The 22,795-nt window shown below is 40.2% G+C and overlaps 1 protein-coding gene across 1 annotated transcript in view; it reads right to left on the reverse strand.

The window, feature by feature from the left end:
* Positions 1–222: 222 nt before the first annotated feature.
* Positions 223–22,795, reverse strand: part of AGO4 (argonaute RISC component 4) — a 34,302-nt gene continuing 11,729 nt past the window's right edge. Inside the window, exons 7-18 of the mRNA XM_023633515.2 lie at positions 22,532–22,619; positions 19,573–19,720; positions 19,191–19,310; positions 18,940–19,068; positions 18,564–18,697; positions 17,288–17,472; positions 16,053–16,212; positions 13,141–13,456; positions 12,864–12,998; positions 6,871–6,972; positions 6,408–6,607; positions 223–4,063 (exon numbers count right to left, since the gene is read on the reverse strand). Coding sequence (XP_023489283.2) covers positions 3,955–4,063; positions 6,408–6,607; positions 6,871–6,972; positions 12,864–12,998; positions 13,141–13,456; positions 16,053–16,212; positions 17,288–17,472; positions 18,564–18,697; positions 18,940–19,068; positions 19,191–19,310; positions 19,573–19,720; positions 22,532–22,619 — 1,826 coding nt within the window. The 3' untranslated portion in view covers positions 223–3,954. The remainder of the gene's footprint in view (positions 4,064–6,407; positions 6,608–6,870; positions 6,973–12,863; positions 12,999–13,140; positions 13,457–16,052; positions 16,213–17,287; positions 17,473–18,563; positions 18,698–18,939; positions 19,069–19,190; positions 19,311–19,572; positions 19,721–22,531; positions 22,620–22,795) is intronic.

The following is a 22,795-nucleotide window of genomic DNA, read 5'->3' on the forward strand; positions in this document are numbered from 1 at the left end:
AAGTTTTCATATGTGAAATATTGCAAGAAGCTCTTTTAACATTCCCAAATAACAATTTCTAAATATAGGGAGAACCAGGAGGTAAAAACACAAAGTTTTCCCACTGTCCTTTTTTCTCAAATTTCTTAAATTGAGGAAATTGTTTTTAAAAAGCAATCATGTATGTTGCCATTACAGTATATTCCATATTTATTAGACAATTGAAATAGACAAAAGAAAAACAACTGTTGGCACGAGAATGCCGATTTATTCTTTTTTGGACACATGAACACAAAATATCCCTGCAGGCCAAAAGAAAAAATTGCAAAATTTAAACAACCATCATCTTATCTCAACATGGGGATACCACCTCTCCCTTAATAGTTCAGAAAGTACCTCGTATTGCTAGAGACATACATCCAGTCCAAATTTAATAAAATACATTTTAAAACGTTACAGGCCTAACAATATAGAAAAAAATTACACCATTAGTCAAAGGAACAAATGCAAACATTTTCAGCCACTAGACATAGAAAGAGCATGAATATGTCAATAGCAAGGGATAAGAAAATGGTTAATCCATAACAAGATCTTCCCTTTAATTTTACAAGGAAAAATCCTTGGAGTTGAAGCAGTATTGATACAATGCCCTCAGGCTCCACTTTCTTAAAATGAAAGCAGAGCTACCGCCTTGCTATTGAGCAAGAAAATCTTACAGCACATCCACGAAGGGTAGCTCGCACAGGGCAGAGGGGGTGAGCCTTGTTAAACAGTGGATTACCTTTTCCCACAGAAAGGATAGGTAGCTGAGCCTGGTAGGTAAGCTCTGATATAGGCTGGGCACCAGATCCTAAAATACAGACCATATAGAATACGTCTGCTTATAAATCATCACCTTTGGAAGCAGCAAATAGAATTTACAGTAAGACTGAATATGTTCTGCCTGCCCAGACTGCCAGCTGCATCAACCAGCTAGTTCACTTTATAAACCACTCAGGGTTCACTAGCTAACAACAGCAACAAACATAATTGGTTCAACACTTGGATCTTCACCACTCTCTTAATGTCCCCGCGCCTTATCCCCAATTTGTTACTCTTTAGCATTGCTACACTTAAATCTTTCACACCACATGACAGTGCCTAAACAGGCTGTGTTTTAAAAAACCAAACAGCCTAAACCTACTTCTAGAGAATGCACACCTCCCATTGATTGACACATGCATAACGATTCGGTCAGTCCCGAGGGGTTATGTATTCAAACTGTCAAGCCGAATTAAAACTATGCATTCAGACTTGCTGGCAATAGGATTGCTGCAACTCTGACTCCGCAGTGATTACCTCTTAAAGATTCACCCCTCAGCAAATTTTTTCCAATAATCCCAGTTCTTCCATATTTCTTTCCTTTCGTCCCAAACGACAGCATTGCACCTTTAAAGGTACTGTGTTCCTATAAAAATAGGCCTCCCGGCTTTTCCTCCACCACCACACTGATTTACCCCAGTGTCCTAGGACTGACTGAGGTCATACAAACTGTAGAGTTCAAGGTCAAGCGTATAGCCTAATTGCAGGCAAGCGAATCAGGGCTTCCCGGCACTCTGCCTCGCTCTTGGCTCCATATACGCCAGGAGATGGTGAGAAGTGACGCTTCTTCTGTGCGTTATTAACAAGCAAGCCGCAGGCACTCAAGTGCAGGTGTGCTGCCCGCTGGCCAGCCAGCCAACCACCAAGAGTTCTTCACATCCTGGACTCCAGTGAGTCCTTTTCCTAAAAAAGCTTCCGTTTTTTCCTCCTCATGGGTCCAGGGTGGCCATGCTGAAGGGTATTTTGTGCTCTCCCTGAACAACTGTGAATAAAAGCAGCAGCCAGCCCCTCACCAACAAGTCCTGATTTGTATTATCCAAGTGAGGTATTTGCAAAAAGGGAAAAGCTTAAGAAATTAACATCTGCCATCTCTTCACTCCTGCCTAAGTTGTGCCTCAATTACAGAGCTTGCTTTCTTCCCACTATCTGCAGAGAAGAAGATACTGCAGAGAATACCTACTCATCCTAATGAGCTAGAGGACTTGATACACATTATAAAACTCTCAGAGACCAGTCTCAGCAAACACTGGTGGCGCCACTGATCAGCAGCATGTGGAAATGTAAACCTCAATGTATTTACAAGCTTGTTTAAGAGACTGAAGAAAAACAGTGCTTTATATTGCTGGGATTTGAGAAGGCTAGTTTAAGAGATTTGGACTGGCTAATGAGTTCAAGCAAACACCTTTCACCATCAGATCCAGTGTTTCCCCCCCGGCAGTTTCCAGATAGAGGTGGCAAAACCATTTTACCACATCGTGTCTGTCTCTTCCCCTAGCACGTTCCTCAGCCATATGGAGTGTGGCTCTGGGCCTTTCATCTCCTTTTCCAGCTCTCAGTCCTGAGGTTCCAGGACAGAGAATCAGAAGTCAGTAAAATTTGGGCTAGGAAACACTGGCTGGAACTACCAAGACTGTATGTAACTGTTGTCCATTCACAAAGTATTATCTACACTAAATACAAAATACATTTTCCCCTACGCTTTAACTGATGCTTGCTTTAGATCAACTCCCTTTGTTTGGACAAGAAAGGAATCCTGTCTCTCTGTGAAGAGAATTCAGAATCTATTAAGAAAAATCAACCTTCTCTATGCAGTTTTAGCTTAATAAAAGGAAGGGAACCCCACCAAGTACATTTCAGGTTGAAAGAGAAGCAAAAAATTTGCACTGCAAGTAATTGTGCGAGTAACCTTGATTCCCAGGTAAAAAAGTTTTAAACGCTGGTACATTTTTTGCAAGTTGCAGCATCACTCAATGTACCTTAAGGATTGGCAAAGCCTATCCAATAAGGAAGCATCCTGGTTCTAGCTTATTTTAAAACAAAGTGACAGGACACCAACTGTGACTATAAAACAGATAAAAATAATTCTTTAAAAAGGCATGGAAATATATGTCTTTTCTGACTGGTTTCAGAAATTGCCAGATTATGATCTATAAGAAATAGCTGATAAAATCATACTGAGATCTCATCTAGAAAACTACATTGTTGGGGAAGGAAGAGGAGGGACCTTAAAAAATGTTTATTGCCAAAGTTAACTTTCTATGAGAAAAGTTTAAAAATCATTTAGTTCTAACAAACCACATAGCAGCATAAAATGGGCACTTTTGAAAACTTTGAAAAATACTAAAAGCTAATTTTTTTTCAAAGAGGGGAAAGTGTGAGTACTTTTGCCATGGCAGTGTAATCTGTCACCGCGACGTGTGTCACATCTGTTTGTGTTACACAATCACCAGAGTCAACCGAATAAAGGAACTGCCTTTCTGAATCTGCAGCCACGTATAGTGCAATTGCCTGGCAGCCTGTACTTACACCAGCACAAGTCTGTAAAGATCAACAGGATAAAGTAGTAAAACTAATAAAACTCTGTAAAACTTTCAAAAATCAATGCTCGTTAAAGGCATTTACAGTGGTGAAGTCAGAAACCTCCATTAAAAAGTCTATGGACCCACACAATTAAATAGTTACACCGAACTGAAGTAGATTGTTTGGTTTTTCTCTCCCACTTATGCATACGCCCCACTTGATGAATACAGAAAAAAGGAATAATCTCTTATAAGACTAGAGGGATGCGGTGAACACCACAGCTAGCAAAATATTCCATAGAAACCTTTCTTGTAAAGTCCTAGAAAGTTCAGGCTGATCAGCCTTTGCATGTTGAGGTAAAAATTCAGTCCAGTGCATCAGAAAAGACAATCTAAGAGTATCTATTACTTTAAAAAAATGGCTCAATTTTGTTGATGCATCAGACAGTGCTGCAAAGTATAGATTCAGTGCAACTATTCCGAGCTGCTGGTAGAAGACCACCTGAAGTCAACTTGGCGCTCTCTAGAGGCGGTAGGCATTTGAAACATTTTGAGGCTGCGGTGCCAAATTGGTGGAGCTCTTTTTCTGAGATTCTCAGGCAAAATACATCGTGTGCTGGGTATCATGGTGGATCTGCACAGCTTTAGCCAAGGCCTGAGGATCTCGGCCATTGCTCTGTCCTGACACATGACTGCCTTCTGCACTGTAAAGAGAATAAAGCAAAAAACCAGGTGTAACAAAAGACCGCTTCAAACTTCGCATGTTTCAAATAGCACGAATAGTACTGGATTCAAGATCTTAGGCTCAGGCTGCGGCTCCTTAAATCATTTTTAATGTCTCTCTAAACATCAGTTTGCTCAACTGAAAAATGCAATACAACTTATTTAATGGACTGCTGCAATAATTAAATGAGATAATGTCTGCAAAGACGCAAATACTTGGGGACCTTCCCCACGGTGCAGTGGTTAAGTTTGGCACACTCTGCTTTGGCAGCTCGGGTTTGTGGGTTCGGATCTCTGGTATGGACCGACACCACTTGTCAGCCATGCTGTGGTGGCGACCCACATATAAAGCAGAGGAAGACTGGCACAGATGTTAGCTCAGGGCTACTCTTCCTCAAGCAAAAAGGGAGGAAGATTGGCAACAGATGTTAGCTTGGGGCTAATCTTCCTCAGCAAAATAAATAAATAAAAAAGACCCAAATCCTTAACAGTGCAGATGTAAGAACTTCCATTGTCCTTTATGTCTGCTTAATGCCTACTCGTCCTTTATGCTTCAGTCAAATGTCATTCCCCCCCAAAGTTTTCCCTAACTCCAAAGTTCAGGTCAGAACCACTTGGAACATGCTTTTACAGAATCCTCTACTTTTCTTTCATTTGAAATAAACACAATTGATATTAAATTATTAATTGGCTAATTATCCCCCCTCTGGGATACAAACTCCAAGAAAGCAGCAACTTCATCTATCTTACCTCTGGATCTCTAGTGCCTGGCACATAGTATAACCTCAATAACCATTTGTTGAATGAATAAATGAATATATGTACCTAGCACAGTGCTGTAACATAGGGGACACTCTGCAAATGTTGCTATGCCACCAGTCTCACTAGCTATATGACCTTGGACAAGCAACAACTCCTCTGAACTTTGGTCTTTCAGGACAATAATAACAACTTCCAAACATAACTCTTAAGGGTGCCGTGTGATATAAAGGGCTTGGTAAAGTGTCAATCATCATTCCTCTTCTGCCTTCTCTACTTAAATTATTATTATCCTTATCATCTAGACTCAAAGTCTTAGTCATCTTTTACTTCATCCTCTTCTCTGCCACTCACTCTCAATTCACTAAGTACTATTTTTTTATCCCAGGAATAGATTTTTACATTTAACAAATACAATCTTGCTCTAATATACTTTCCCAGCATCATGCCTGCTATTCCCCTTTCACTTGCTCCAGCCAAAAAAAAAAGTGTTATTGTCCAAACATGGCACTTGCTTTCTCTTCTTTGTGTCTGTTATTCCCTCTGCCTGGAAAATCCTTTTCTCTTCTTTGTAGAGCCAAATCCTAGCCATCCAGCTATGAAGTCATCTCTAACAGCCTTTGCTCGGATGTCCCATTGCACTTTCATCTATACTGCTCTGGGCTAACTGTCAGTTCCACATTTGCTTGTATTGTTTCCATAACGAAACATAAAATCCCAGGAAACATATCTTCTTCATCTTAGTGTTTTTAGTACCTAACACAGTGCCGGGCACACAGTCAATATCTAATGAACATGTTGAATGAACAGATGTATTACAGAATGGAAGGTACAAAGCCACAGCTGGGCATTTTCCATAATAGCGTATTTTCAACCCTTACAGAAATAGACTTGCAGTGGAATGCCTACTATTTAGCAGCTGAATTCAGACTTGGGGAAGAGCCCAGAAACTGCTACACTTCACAGATGGTCATTTCGAGAAGAAAATTAATGCAAAGAGCTTGTTTAGCTATTTAATAGTAGCTCAGTAATGGGTCAAAATGTCTGATTCTCTTGAGATCCCTATTTGGGGGTGAGAATGGTCTGGCACCCCTCCTTCTCCCACATATACATCCAGGTTCACTCTGGTGCATTCTTCCAGACTGTCCTGAAAACAAAGTGAACAGGTCAGGACTTCCCCTTGCATGAAGTAGAATCCACAGGCCTGTGACTGCTCTGATTGGAGCGAGGGCACCATGTCGGCCACTTTTTGAGGCTGCTTGGGACCTGAGCAGAACCAAAATGCATTTGGCTCTCTCGGAAAACCACAGGCAGCTCCAAATTAGACTTCTTTCTTTGGGCAGACTTTAGACACACCATACAAGTATGAACAAGCCTGAACACTTCTTGGATCAAAAGTCACAGTATAAGCTCTTGAAGGCACACACAATTTTATTTGCTCCTTGAAATTTAAACCCTAAAAGGAAGTTTAACACCTCCAAAAAGTTTTCTGTAGTAGCTCATTTTTTTTTTTAACACACTGCTAACATAGACACAAAGAGATTTTATTGTGACTGAGAAACTTGCCTGTCATGATCCTTATCCACCAAATGATACCTTGCCCTGAATGCTACAAGTCGGGCATAATATGCAGGGGCTGGAATAGAGACTGAGCGCGTACACCGCACATAGGTGTGACATAGCTGGTAAGTTAGCAGCTGGAGCTCATCCGCAGTGAAGCAGTTGTCATCCCACAAGACCTGGTAATGTGAAGGACGGCTGGTTCCCTGGAGAGAGAGTTTTATGATTAATATATTTCTGACAGGGGTTGACTACCTGAGAAAAGAGATGTGAAACCTACTCCTTAAAGTCAGAAGTATTCCTGCCCAGCACACCTAAAAGCAGAGACCTGGACCAAAAGATAACAGCTCTAGGAAATAAGCTTTAACAGAGTTCGCATAGTGTTCTAAAACAAGTCTACTCAAGCTAGTTGCTAAATTTGCAAACATCTCCCTATCAAGTCAACAATCTGGACCAGCTTCCAAATTACCTGAATTCCTGCATGACTACAGAGGTAAAAGTCAAACTCCGACGGATGTGTGATGGTGCTATCCACTGTAGTGCCTGCTGGTACATTGCCACTTTTCCCCACCTACCAAAAAAAAGGTATAATTAGTCATCGAAGGGCCAAACTGAGCTCAGGCCACTTTTTTTCTTTTATGTGTTAATTGATAACAAGTTGGTAAACTGCTCTTAATTGAAGTCTTGAAAACCAGTTTAATTCAAGATGTTGAATTTTCTGTAATTTTCCATTAGCCTAACCATTTCATCCTTAAGTATTTTCTCAAACAAATATCCTCCATGGTTTCTCTGGGGGAATCCAGACAAAGAATTATTTTGCCTGTGGCTTTGGGCTGCATTTTTGTTATCTATTTACAGATGACACATTGGTACCTTCACGGGGGGGGGGGGGGGGGGGGGGGGGGGGGGGGGGGGAAGACAGCTACAATGGAGAAGCTTCCTGAGAAAAAAATCAGTTCTAGCCCTCACTTAGAGTAAAAAAAAAAAATCCACAACTTTCAGTAAAAGTAAAGATGAAGGAATCTTTAAACTGGTTCACCAGGTTCAACAAAACTAATACTTTTATGGGATTAGTAAGTCACTGGCACATACATTATCAGGAGGAATGCGCTGAAATGGGAATTAGGAAAACAAGAGTTTCAGTTGTAGGCCTAGCCTTGCAACTACATATCTTGAAGAAAGTGTAATATCTTTGGGTCTCAGTCTAACTAGCTACAAAATTAGGTGATGATCTCTTACACTTTTAAAATTCTAAAGTTCTTCCATAGCCAAAACCCTAAAAATCAAACTTCTAGGAAAGCAGAGAGGGAAACTTCAGAAGTGCATTTACAAGGAAAGGAATTGAATCTTGCTATTTGGCCAATTTTCATCCTCTTTTGCTGTACAGCAGGATTCCATATGAGGAAGTTTATTTAGCATATAGCCACAAATTTGATGGGAATTTATTTGGCTCCATTCTAACTACTGTAACTTTCAGTTGAATAGCATACATCAATGCATCCAAGAACATCTATGAGTATAGAAAAGTCTCATTCCATCAAATTCGTATGTGAACTTGGGTACCTAGCTGGACAAGAGGAAACGTAACTGAGTTATAATAGTTCCAGCATTGTTTCACAAAGTGTGTGCTTTGGGAATATTAATTCTGCAGCATGTGTTTAGGTGTTTTATGGTCAAACAAATTTGAGAAATACCAGATTAAGCCAAAGTTAAAAAGGATTTTCTACTGTATGACTTCTCAGAGCCTTTGCTTCATAATAAAGAGAGATTCAGAAGGCTTATTTAGTAATTTAAGAGGGAGATGGAATATATAGTGATCCCCAAACTTATTTCACCATAGAATCCCTTTTTAAAAAATCTCTTGGAGCCTACAGATCAGAGCCTAGAAAGGGGATGCCCTGGGGAAAAAGGGGATCCAGGCAGGTTCAATTCAACAGTTATTGCTTGAGCATCCGTGTGTACGGCTCTGCAGCAGAGGTTGGGGATGAGAGACAGAGGCAGAGAGAAAACTAGCCAACTTCCCTCCTGCCCTTCATGAAAACCATATACAACAGACCACAATGCAATGTGATGAGGGCATTATAGAAGGCACCGAGAAAAACTGGTGGGAGGAAATAGTGGAATCATGCCTGATAGGATAAGTAGCAGCTGAAAGAGGGGATGGGATAAAAACGGGAAACACTCCAAATATCCCTTCACATCAGGAATGGATAAACAGGGGTTGGCCCGATGGTGCAGTGGTTAAGTGCACACGTTACACTTCAGCAGCCCGGGATTCACTGGTTCGGATCCCAGGTGTGGACATGGCACTGCTTGGCAAGCCATGCTGTGACAGGCGTCCTACATATAAAGTAGAGGAAGATGGGCACGGATGTTAGCTCAGGGCCAGTATTCCTCTGCAAAAGGAGGAGGATTGGTGGCAGATGTTAGCCCAGGGCTAATCTTCCTCAAAAAAAAAAAAAAAAAAAAAAAGGAATGGATAAATAAACTGTGATTCATCTCTATCATGAAATACTACTCAGCAATAAAAAGAAACAAACTACTGATACACACGATAACTTGAATGAATCTCAGAAGCATTATGCTAAGTAAAAGACGCCAGACTCAAAGGATATGGGATTCCACTTATATGACATTCTGGAAAAAACACAAAACTATAGGGACAGAATACATACCAACGGTTGCCAGGGGCTGTAGGTGAGGGAAAGGGTTGACTACAAAAAGGCATGAGAGAAGTTTTGTGTGTGATAGACTCATTCTACATCTTTACTGAGGTGGTGGTTACACAACTATATGCATTTGTCAAAATTTGCAGGACAGTACACTAAAAAGGGTAAATTTTACTGTATCTATATTATACCTTAATAAAAACAATCAAAAAAAGGAGTAGGATGGATGTGGTCATTCCAGGGATAAAAATGCTCCATGTACACGGGAAATGGAAGGTGTATGAGGGCGTGGTAAAAGACGAAACTAAAATGTTATGTTTTGGCTATCTTGGGAAAATACTGACCACCATAAGAAAGCATGGGTGAAACAGGTGAAGGGGATTAAGAAGTACAAATTTTCAGCTACAAAATAAATAAGTCACAGAAACGTAAAGTAAAGCATAGGGAATGCGGTCAATAACATTGTAACAACTTTGATGGTGACAGAAGGCTACGAGACTTATCATGGTGAGCACTTTGTAATGTAGTATATAATTATCAAATTACTATGTTATACACCTGAACCTCATATAATGTTGTATGTCAATCATACTTAAAAAAAATTTCAGGGCAGAACACAGAGGACTATTTGACCAACTGGACATGGGAGGACAGTAAAGGAGAAGAAGAATTAAAAGACAACCCTGAAGTTTCTAGCTTGGCTGACTCAATATACAGTGATGCCAAGTAACAGAAGAAAAGGAACACCGGGGGTGGAACGGTTTTGGAAGAGGATAAAACAATAAGTAGAAGGTTTAGATGTGTTTTGCTTGAAGTGCCTGTGGTAGTTTGTATCACTGGGGCCAAATATTCCCGTGCCCCTCCCTGGGGGAGGATCATACATCCCCACCCAATTAACTCAGCAGTGGCCATGTAACTTGGTTTGGCTGATAAAATGTGTCCTGAAACGTGTTACTTCTGGGCAGAAGTTTGAGAGCCAGCACACGTCGTGTCGTTTATCTCTTTCCCCCTCTACTACAATGACTGGCAATGTTCCAAAGAGATGCTTCTATGTCAGTCTAGCCTCCAAAGGGAGGACAGCAGGGTCACAGCTGCAGCAGAGCCACAACGAATGTGTAATGTGAGCAAGAAATAAATCTTCGTGGGGCCGGCCCTGTGGCCAAGTGGTTAAGTTCAAGCACTCTGCTTCGGCGGCCCAGGGTTTTGCCGGTTCAAATCCTGGGCTTGGACATGGCACCGGTCATCCCACATGCCACAACTAGAAGGACCCACAACTAAATAAACACAACTATGTACCGGGGGGCTTTGGGGAGAAAAAGAAAAAATAAAATCTTTTTTAAAAAAAAGAAAGAAATCTTTGTAAGCCACTAAGACTTTGGAGTTTTTTGGTAGCACAGCACAGCCTAGCCTATCTTGACTGATACAATGCCTATAGAGCCTTTAAGTAAATATGTCTGGTAGATAATTGGAAGTGCAGATCAGGAGCTGCCGAGAAAAGTCTAGAGCTGGAAATACAGATTTAGGAATCTATAAGAAAACACATGAATCCAGGAAAGTAGGTGAGACTAAAGAGAACTGAAATTGAGAAGAGAAGAGGGAGGAGTATGAAATGCCAGGAAACATCAGTGTTTAATGGACAGGGGAGGAAGCGGGGGTCAAAGACTGATTACAGAGGTGGGTAGCGTTCCTGGAAAGTCACATTGCTAAGGCCAAAGAAGGCAATCATCCTACGTGCTCCAGAGGTCAGTGTGGGAACCTGATAAGATATTGCTAGATTCAAAATGATCAAGTCATTGAGGGAACAACTTCGATGGAGTCATTGAAATCAAAGCCTATAGAGAATCAAACCATGATGTGAGAAGGTACAGATAGAAAGTCAAGTCATTTTTTTCCTTAAAAGTTTGGTCATGAAACAGAGGAAAGATAAGGTGGCAGGTTGACTGAAGGAGAGGCCGAGTGAAGGCAAGTTTATTGGGGGGACTGAGGAAGAGTGAGAAACTTTAGAGGGTGAGAAGGAGGCAACAGAATGGGAAAGATTGAAATTTTGGGAAATAATAGGTAATTAATGAAGTAAGGCTCTAGAGAAGGCAGGAAAGATTAGGAACACAAGCGTAAGTGGGGGGAAAAGAAAGCACAGGTGTAGAGATTAGCCTTTAGGACATGAGGAAGGAGATATGAAAACACAAGCTTTAACTAAACTTGAAAGTAGAGGAGAGGAAGCCAAGGAAACTCATGCCTTCTAGATTTTGTTTTCTGGGGGAAATAGAAGGTTGTTCTATCGTTGGCAAGGTAAATTGTTGGCAATGAAGGTGTCATGGATATGGTTGGGGAACTGAGAAGAGTATAAAGCTTTGGAACAGATGCTATGGAGAACAGGATACATGAAAAAATTGCAGCATCAAAGGCCTAGCTGAGATTTGCTATCATGAATTTGTAATATGGTTCATTATTAAACAAATGACTTTTTCCCTCAGCAAGCCCTATCAGCCTAAAAGTAGAAGTAAAGAAAATGGGCAAGTGGACTGATTCAGAGTTGGAGACAGGCAAGAGGCATATTTAGAGAAGTGAAGATACTGGGAAGGGTCGGGGGTGTAAAGTAGACCAAAGACTGGGACCGGCAATCTTGAAAGGTTAGGAGCGACACAGGACGGTAAAGAACAAAACTATGACACAGCTTGGGGTTTTAGAAAGATAATCCAAGTCCTAAAGCTATATGGATAGCAAGCTGCCAGCGGGATGAAGAGGTGACAATGCAATTAAGGAGGGGGTGGTGGGATGTTTTGTGCCCAGAGCTCCGGCCAGACTTCAGAGAATCCGTATTAGCAGAGTCTAAGAAGTACCACTGAGTCACGGTTTGGGTAACTTAGAAAACAGCACTTTGAGTCTGAGCTGATTGGTGAACGTGGGGCCCAAGGAGAAAACCTCAGTTCTCCAAGGATTCAGAAAACAAAAAGAAACAACTCAGCCTTGGATTAGAGACAAAAACTAAGGGCTGTTCTAGAAAATAATGGGAGTGACCCAGATTACAAGATTAGGCAACAGAAAGAACTAGTCTCCCTGGGGGAGGATCAGGGAGGGTCTGGAACAGATGAAGTAATGTCACAAAAAATATAGAAGCAAAGTCATCCAATATTATACACCTAAACTTACCTAGTTTAGCCAGAAATATCAGATTATAAATAGAAAGAATACAGAAAATGTCTTTTATTAAGTGCTTGGAATTGTACCCCAAATGAATATTCATTTATTAACTTAATCCTTACAACAACCCTGTGAAACAGATATTGTTCTTAATACATTTTACAGTTGAGAACATCATGGCTTAGAGAAGTTAAGTAACTTGCCCATGGTTAATAAGTGTGACATCAGAAACATTCAAAGTTGGTACCCTAAGAATCCACTTAACTGATACAAAATCATTTGGAAGAGAAATGTTTCTTTATACTCTAGAACCACGCCCCGGGCACTGGCAGCAAAAAGTAGCAAATGGCAGTAAACCCCAAACAGATAAATCTGCCCTTCAGGAGGTTGCCTTATCATCCTAGTTACCTGGCATGTTTCTGACCTCCCCCCTAAAAACTCTACAAACCAGCATTTCTGTCACACAAGAGAAATATTCAGTCTTGAAGCCTGTATCATTCAGAACTGGTCATCTAAGATCGACTGTAGTTAGTATATTTATTAAATGACTATTAGGCACTTTTGCTTTTAGAAAAAAAAACCCTGTATGTATGCCCACTCAAAAACACATTTACGTGCATCAGATAATGAAGCTTATCCTATGTTTTCTTACCCTTTCTGTTTTATCTGCACAGAAGAGTCGTGTGTGATGTCTTTTCTGTACCACAATATAGGTTATTCCTGGCCGGTAATCTTCTTCCAAGCTAATACATGCCTTTCGAATTGCTATTAGTTCTGGCCAAGCTACCTAGGAGTTAGAAATGGAATGATGTTTAGTTGAGAACTCACTTGAAATCTCTCAGATCTGATTTACCCAGAGTGGCAGATGGGAGGAAGCTCTGCCAGACACCTAGAAGCCCCAGAGGGTAACTATGAGATCATGAGAGTACCTGTTTCATTTGTCCCTCAGACACTCCTCCACGGTAATAGATGATCCGAGTGGGTTTGAAGCGCGTGGATTTGTAGAACTGGATGAGCAGCTCTCGAACCATGTTAGTAAGGTCCTGGATGACCTCCTGACTATAGAGGAGCTCCTGGGAGATCTCCTGGCGGGAGGTCTGCACCCGAACAGTGGCACAGTACCGGCTGGGGTGGCCATCCATACTGCCAACCACAGCAGCAATGGAAGGCTTCTTCCCATCCCCTGCCGGAGGGTGTGTGACATCCGCTCCCAGGAAGATGACAGGCTGCTGGAACACCGAGGGCCTGCTCAGATTTAAGGAGACATTGCCACTCAGACATACAGATGACAATGTTTGTGTTGAGTCAGCTCACCAGATACAATCACAGGTATAATCTTATAAAAGAGAATAAATACTTGTGCCCATTGGTAGAGAACTCTAAGGCCCACTGAGCAGCTGTGCCACCCAGTATAATGCATCTGAATTGACCGAAGAAGTCAAGACGGTTCCTCTGTAATAGTCAGAAGGGAAGAATTAAAAAAGAGGACCCGATCCAAATTTAACAAAATCTCTATGTGTAAAGGGAAAATTTCTCCAGAACAGGCTTTCTTGGAATCCTGAGATTTCTACAGTGGATACAGAACTGCAGGATGTACATGGAACTGGGATAAAAGCCCCACTTCTTTTTAAGATATGAGACTTAGAAAAGAGAATCAATCTATGTCCTTCCCTATTTTATTTTTACTGATAGTATTTATCACTTACACCACATATTTTACATATTTATTTTATTTACTTTCTACACACACACACACACACACACACACAAACACAATGTAAACTCCACTAGGGCAGGAATTTTATTTTGTCCTGTTGACTGCTGCAACCCCAGTGCCTAGAACACTGCCGAGCTCACAGGTGGTGCTCAATAAATATTTGTTGAAGGAAGGAATTCATTTATTTGGCACTGATTTCTCTATCTGAGGAATCAAGGAGGAAAACATCACGCTTCTCTGGTCAATTCTTAGAGGTAGGATTTGGGACTGAGTATTGATTCTTAAAGTGTAATATAGGAGGCATCCCAAACATGAAAATCTCTTGTAAGAGGTACTAAAGATGTAACAGATACTAAAGAATAGATACCTCCCTGAGGGCAGAGGCTCTGTTGTATTTCTCTATACCTATCATCATACAACATGGACCTGGCACAAAGCAACATAACAGCAAAGATGTATTTATAATATACATATATATAACATAGTAACAGCTTACATATACTATGTACCAGCCACCATAGTAAGCACTTTACATGTATCAACCCACTTAGTCCTCACAACAATTGTATAAGGGTGGGACAATTATTATCTCAGTTTTCCAGATTTAAAAAATGAGACATAAGAGGATAAGGAACTTGCACAAGATCCCACAGCTGGGAAGTGGTAAAGCTGGAATCCAAAACCAGGAAGTCTGACCCTGAAGTATACACTAGGCCACTATGCTATACTGTCTCACATGTTTGGGGTAAAATTAAACGATTTCAGCCTTTAGGTGAATTTCCCCTGTGGCCTGTATACCTCACCTACCAATGCTGCAGGAAGGATTTATTGACCTAGAAGTTTCACCCAAGGACAAAAATGAGAATTGTGATATGAACGTGCAAGAGTAAGGGACTCAATTTCATCTTCTTCTCAAGTATAGCAACGACTAATACCACAGCCCTAAACTTAACTTTTCAAAGCACTTTCACATACAGAATTTCCCATAAAAACATTTTAGAGTTAACAAGTCAGATATTATCTCAATAGATAAGAAAACTACAAATGAATGAAAAGACTGACGACCCAATCTAAGAAACAGGCAAAGAACTGAACGGGCCTATTGTAAAAGAAGATGTCCAAATAGCCAAGAAGCATATGAAAATGTCCTCAAATAATTAGTCATCAGGGGAATGCAAATTAAAACCATAATGAGATACTATTACCCCCAACCAAAATGGCTCAAATTAAAAGGACTGATACAACCAAGTGTTGGTGAGAATATAGAGCAACTAGAACTCTCAGTGGAAACAAAAATTGATACAACCACTTTGGAAAACTATTTGGCAGTATCCTTCAATACTAAATCCATGTATTCTCTACAACTCAGCAATTTCACTCTTGGATATACACACAAGAGAAAGACTTAAGTCCACCAAAAATGAAGAAGAATTGTACATATTGAAGGTACAAGAATATCGATCAATAGTAGAATAGATAAAAATTTTGTGGTATACGCTTATAACGAAATAATATACAACAATGAAAAAGAATAAACTACTACTTAATACAGTAACGTGAATGAATCTCAGACACATAATGTTGAGCAAAAGAAGACAGATACAAAATACTACATACTGTATGCTTCCATTTATATGAAGTCCAAAAACAGGCAAAACTAATCTATGGTGACAGAGGTCAGAATAGTGGTTACCTTTGGGGATTATCTATTGGGACAGGCCACAAGGAAGCCTGATGAGGTGCTGGAAATGTTCTTTTTTTTTTCCTGCTTTTTTTTTTCCTCCCCAAATCCCCCCCAGTACATAGTTGAATATTTTAGTTGTGGGTCCTTCTAGTTGTGGCATGTGAGATGCCGCCGCAACATGGCCTAACGAGTGGTGCCATGTCCGCGCCCAGGATCCAAACCCTGGGCCACTGAAGTGGAGCATGCAAATTTAACCACTCGGCCACAGGGCTGGCCCCATGGAAATGTTCTATATTTTAACCTGGGTGGTGGTTACATGAGTGTATAAATACATAAGAAAAAGTAACTGAGATGCATATTTGAGATTTGCATGCTTTACTGTAAAATTATATCATTAGAGCTTTATAAAAAAGCGGGAAAAACAGAGTCCAGAATCTTACCTTTGATGAGGTACAAGCACGTTGTTAATTCCTCCAAGCTTTGCATTTATCTTCAGGCAAAGGTTGGAAAGGGTTTGGGGTGAGGTCTTCACCACATTTTTTACCTGGACACACTGTGTGGCCATACCCAGGAGGGTATCTCCAACACGTTTCACCTCCGCTAAAAAAATATATTCATTAATTAATTTTAAAATGTTTAAATATTCTTCTAATTACTAAGAGTAAGGAAAAAACCTCACCCATTAACATTTACAGAGTGCCTACTATATACTGTACACCATGCTAGATGCTTTTCATCTGTGGCCCTTTCATCTGCTAAACCCCAGGGCAATTTTTTTTCAGTTTGGATAAACCAGCCCTCCCCCTCCACTCTTCTTTCTTCCTGCAGGCCTTGAAGCTGGCCCACTTCCTATAGCCTTAAATGCTGCGTGCCACCACTCACTCAGTCCCTTGAGGTTATTTTTCCCACAGGACTGGTCAGGCAAAGGAATCAGTCTCCCCAGCTCCTCCCTCTCAGTACACAAGCCAGCCCTTTGAATTTTCAGGTTCTTTATTCCTTTTTTTCCCCTCTAAATACTAGAGATATACAGAAGGTAACAAAAGAAACAGAGAGAGAGTTGAAGACATTTCGTAAAGTTCAAACAGCTGGTCTGTCATTCCCAAGTCGTTATTCAGATGATAGCCAAAAGAACTTTGTATCATTCTTCTTAGAATAGATACAAACTACACAGCTCCTTTTCTGGAAGTGCTTGGCTCGCCCATTCTTCCCCACTCTGATATGCCTAAGTGCTTTTCACCAAACATTCCAGTTCTCTCTGCTTTGGGGACTATGAGAAGTGCACTGTATGCCCTGGCCGGCATTCCCACCACATTCCCTGGCCCCCACTCCCGCATCCCCCGCACAGGTTGGGTGGGCCATACAGCTGGTTGTGGCCAAATAGTTGCAGATGTTAAGAACTCTCCAGAGCTCTCTTTTCTCTCTGCCTTGGGGCCAGCAACATTCCAAATAGGGACTGCTCTGCCACCCTGGGCCTCAGAGTGAAAACGATACGATGACATGGAGCAGAGGCTGAAGTCTACCCTCAATGGACACAGAGGGGTAAAAAAATAAACCTTTGTTGCTTTGAGCCACTGAGAACTTGGGGTTGTTTTGAGTGCAGCTTAACCCAGCTTATCCTGACTGTTCTACCTGCTACTTGAAATCATGGCTCATTCAACATTAAAAGGGTCCATACCATATACTGGTGTCTTCCCGGGCAAGATAACCACTATTAGCTGTAGGCCCACATAGGTCATTTTCAGATGTTTAAACATCGGTTCCACGCTGTCTGCACCTTGTGCATACTTGCAGAAACATGGCTGACCCTGGATGGGCATTCCTGCATCCTTAGAGATTTTACGGAGCTGGTCAGTGAAACTCCTGTCAAAACAGACCCAGTGGCACAGTGCTTTCATTTCAGAGTACATTCTTAGCATTTATTTCCCTTTAAGATACTTCTTTCAGTTCTGCAAATTCTTAGCCAAAATTAGAAACAAATAAAAAAAATCTTTGGTTGCCAAAAATAGACTGGCAGATGTATCAGTGCAATTATAATGCACAAGAATCTGTATTACTAAGATATCAGATTATCATTTTGAATTTTTAAATAATTATGCCTCAGCTGGGCCCCAGTGACTAGAACAGCATTCTTGTCCAAAGATTTTTTTAAACATTCAAGTTAGTATACTGGACTGAAGAGAAGTAAGGTCAAAATTTCAGGTAACGTGTTCTGGTAAGCTTGACACAAGAATAGCTGGGTAAGGTTGTGTTCAACTGAGAACACAGAAACACATTGTCACAAAATCAGCGTATTGAGGATTACATTCAAACTTGTAACAAATCTGATGCAATAACACTATCAAAAGAAATCATCACTTAAAGCAAAATTCATCATAAAGTTTTAAATTTTGGATTTGAGAAGTCACTTCAATCTACGTATAAAGGTTTCAGAGCAATTCCTTTTGCGCGTTTGCCAATATTTGGTAGGATTCCTTTCTTTCATCCCAGTTCCCTTTTCCTGCCTTAATTTCTCCACCCTTCTCATTAACTGTCTTTATATAGATAGCTGCATCTGTAAGACGTGAACCAATCATCTCAGTCAGTGACCCTCGAGTAAAACAAGCTTGCTGGTAAATTACAATGATTAAAAATGAACTAGTTTTTATCTTAGCTGAAAAGATACAATTAATACCACAGGAAGCTTCACTAAGAACCCAAGAATTTGCCAACGAGCACTGCTTCAGCCTTGTTAGTCAGAAATTTCTGCTTTAAATGTAAGGAAGCTGAGTCAGATTCTTAATGTAATTCCCACGTTTGCAATTTACTATAACACAAGGTCTTTTTCCTATAGCCAGATGGTGTCACTATAGGAGTCAGGGATTTAGGGCCAGTGCACACAGCACATTCACATAAAGATGGTATTTTCATATCTGGAAGGGATATTACTAAGCTGAAAATACGAAGATACTCACTTTAGCAAATCTTCCCTACATTGTTTCTGAGGCGCAAAACAAGCAACTGCCCAAACTTTAATTTCAATGCCAGCATAAAACTGCTTTCCTCGCATGTCCCAGACACCCTGGTTGGGTGTGGCTACTGTTTTATTCTTTAAAAAAACAAAAACAAAAAAGAAACAAAAGAAAAGAGAAAAGACATTACAATCTAAGGCCATTTTAAGGTTGATGAGGGGATAAACAGAACTCTATTTGGTATTAGCCAAAAGACAAAAAGCGATAATGAGCAAAACTATGGGCAAATTCAGTGTAGTGGTGTAGCGGAAAAACCCTGGATTATTCTCTTTTTGACTGGTTGTTGGAAGAAGCTTGGTGAATAAAATAAGAAGCTTACCCGGCCTCCATATTGTAGCATTGGTGCTGGGAGTACCCTGCCTGTGAGCTCTGTCATTTCATTGTGGACAACAATACCAAATTCTTTAAGGTATGGATCAGGTCCACCCACCATGCTGTTACTCTTCACCTAAAGGACAGGAAAGCCTGCATATATAAAAACCAAAGAGTAACCGTGTCCCATCAGGAGTTTTCTATTGTTTTGTTTTTTCATCTTAAAGCGAGCTTTCTTAAAGACCATGCCTTACTGACCAGTCTACTGATTTCTTCCTGTCTGTCAGGAGCAGACCTTGCTGTGGCTTTGATCATTGTGGAAGTCTGATTGTCTGTGAGCTTCTTTATACATCGCTGTCCAGCCACTATATTACAGACCTACCAAGGGGCAAAGAGAAATTAGTTTGTGCAATGGGCTTCTATACCTTAAGCCTTTGTCAAACTGCATCTTACATCTTCCATTTCCAAAAACAGAAAAAAAAAAACCTCCAAAATTCTGTTATATAACGAAGTTAACTGCCAAAAATATTTTAGAAATTAATACTGAATTCTACCACTAGCTGAGAACACGACTTTTTTTTTTTTTTTTAACTCATTCAAGAGATTGGCAGATTGGAAAAGGAAATTGAGTTTAGCTTACCTCAAGTGGCAAGTACGTATGCTTTTGTTCTTGTCCCACTTGGAGACATGGAAGATGGGGATATTTCAGCTGCAGACTATACTTTTGCTTAAAATATTGAGCTACTGTACATTCCATAGCTTGACCATTTTCTAGCTGTAAGGGAAAACTATAGGAGAGAATGTCTTTTTAGAAATTTCTTCAAGTTCTTTTTTTCAAACAAGCAAATACCTACTAACATTTTCTATCTTGATTAGTCACTTAGAAAACAAAGGCCAATCTTTTTTTTTCTTTTTTTGAGGTAGATTAGCCCTGAGCTAACATCTGCTGCCAATCCTCCTCTTTTTGCTGAGGAGGACTGGCCCTGAGCTAACATCTGTACCCAGCTTCCTCTACTTTATATGTGGGACGCCTATCACAGCATGGCTTGCCAAGTCGTGCCATGTGCGCACCCAGGATCCGAACTGGCAAACCCCAGGTGCCGAAGCGGAACATGTGCACTTAACCTCTGTGCCACTGGGCTGGCCCCCCTTTTTTTTTTTAAAATGATGATGCTGGGAGGAGTGTATACTTGGGTGTGAGGTTCTTTTTTTTTTTTAAAGATTGGCACCTGAGCTAACAACTGTTGCCAATCTTTCTCTTTTTTTCTGCTTTTTCTCCCCAAAGCTCCCAGGTACACAGTTGTGTATTTTCGTTGTGGGTCCTTCTGGTTGTGGCAGGTGGGATGCCCCCTCAGCATGGCCTGATGAGCGCTGCCATGTCGGCGCCCAGGATCCGAATCAGCGAAACCCTGGGCCCCTGAAGCGGAGCACGTGAACTTAGCCACTCAGCCATGGGGCCAGCCCCAAGGTTCTTTTTTTTTTTTTTTTTTAAATATTGGCACTTGAGCTAACATCTGTTGCCAATCTTCTTTTTTTTCTTCTTCTTCTTTTCCCCAAAGCTCCCCAGTACATAGTTGTATATTCTTGGTTGTAGGTCCCTCTGGTTGTGTTATGTGGGATGCCGCCTCAGCATGGCTTGATGAGCGGTGCCATGTCCGTGTCCAGGATCGGAACTAGTGAAACCCTGGGCCGCTGAAGCGGAGAGCGCCAACTTAACCACTCGGCCACAGGGCCGGCCCCTGGTCAATCTTTATTTGAACATTTTCAATTAAGTCATTCTTTAATCAGAACAGTGATTCTGTTGGAATTTTCCATGTTTGTTGAAGCTAGGATGAGAAAAACTTTAAATTAAAATTTAAAAAGAATTTAAAACAAGAAGAAGCTGCAGAACCAGAAAATGCAGAGCCTCCCTAGCAGTCAGTTAACACCCACAGATACAAAGACAATCTCTTACTGGCTGGCTTCTTACAGATGTTTAAATTCAAATAAGGATCCTGAGTCATCCACATGGGAGCTTTGTTTGCTTAAGAGAACTTTTTATTTATTTATTTATTTATTTATTATTTTTTTATTTTTTCCTTTTTCTCCCCAAAGCCCCCCAGTACATAGTTGTATATTCTTTGTTGTGGGCCCTTCTAGAACTTTTGTAAAATGAGTGTAGCACAGTTACAGGTCACATTTTCAGATCCCCAAACTAGGACAAATATATGTAGATCTGAAGGCAATCAGACCAAATACATGAAATTGAGAGTGCGCCAGAATATTTGGTATAAATTGGGGAGCATCATTGAAGAGATTCTTTATTTGGTTCTTCCAGTGAGCAAATTATCTCAAATACTTGGCAAAATAATAACTTTAATCTTGCTTTCTTAACTGTCACAGCCCCACAAAGTAACAACGCAGTGAGTATCAGCTGTGTGATATTTAAATCTATGTGCTTTTAACTCTCATGCAAAGATTATACAGGTCTATAAACATAACTATTTTTACAGGGTTATGTGAAGTAATTAAATAATGAAAAAGACAAAGTTCTTCTTGAAACAAATACTACAGTTCCCAATAGTGACTTCACAAGGTTTTGGTAACTTTTTTTTCCCTAGAGAATAAAGTCAACATTATAATGTTGAATGTTATAATGTTATATGTTAAAATGGTATAATATGAATATGAAGAATACATGGAATATCATTTTATAACTCAAGAAATTCATGTAATGAATTCATTTATATGAGTCGATATGGAAGAATTTATTCAAATCAGACTGAATACACATTTATCCAGAGGTCACCCAAAAACTTCAACTATCTAGAACAAAGCCCTCCAGGTGATTTTGATTCACATTAAGATTTAAAAATTGAGAACATGGATTTACAACAAAGTCAGACTGGAATATAAGCAAACATACAAACAAAAGACTTCTGACTAACTAAAATCATGTCAAGTTTATATATTTAAGGTCATGCTCTCTACGTAGAAGAGCCCATGTTGTTTGTCTGACATGAGTTTAAAGATCTTGATTACAAGAATAAGACTACATATATAGTAATTTTAAAAGCACTTTCATATATATTATCTCACTGGGCAGAGTTCACAGTCAATTAGAATTTGGGTGATTAGAAAAATGAGATTGACGAAGAGGAAATGAGCGTGCCGCTGGAGGCATGCCAGACACACTGAGAGCTGGAAGAACGGGCAGCTAGCTACAAATGGAGGGAGAAAATTCCAAACAAATCACAAAGCAAATCTTCCCATGACAGCCTTATGTGACTGAGAGGCCTTAACAGACCCTTTGGGCCATGCATTGAGAATTACAACAGTATCACAAATGATGCTTATAATGATGACTCTGCATCATTATATAAAAGTTGATGTATGTTGAGCATACTCTGTTTAAGAAGTGAAATGAATTAAAGGCAAGAAATATGTTTTATAAATATCTCTATCAAAAATATTTAAACATTTCTTAAAGGTTTCGTGCTTAAAACTGATCTTGGTGATTTTGAAAATCACAACATGGGATACCAATTTCTCAGATGATTATAGTAGCTTCCTCTGTTACCAAAAATGTAGTGGTATCATTTTAGATGTGGTTAACATACGTTTGATGACTGGCTGGCCGTCTAGTCACATTACAAACTCGGTATTTTCGTTTCATCTGTCCACAGTGGGTCACCTCAACTTTAAGACCTGAAGTTAAAAAAAAAAGTCAAAACATCAGTATTAATTAAAATCATAGTGACAAAAACAGGTTCAAATGTTGTCTTCAGAAAGCCCTGACATTGTACAGGACCAAAGTTGCAAGGATATAGTAACAATTTCATCATGTAAGGCAAAGAGCCTCAGCTGAGCAGAAAAAACTAGAA

Source organism: Equus caballus, chromosome 2, assembly GCF_041296265.1.
Source record: "Equus caballus isolate H_3958 breed thoroughbred chromosome 2, TB-T2T, whole genome shotgun sequence".
Classification (NCBI taxonomy): Eukaryota; Metazoa; Chordata; class Mammalia; order Perissodactyla; family Equidae; genus Equus; species Equus caballus.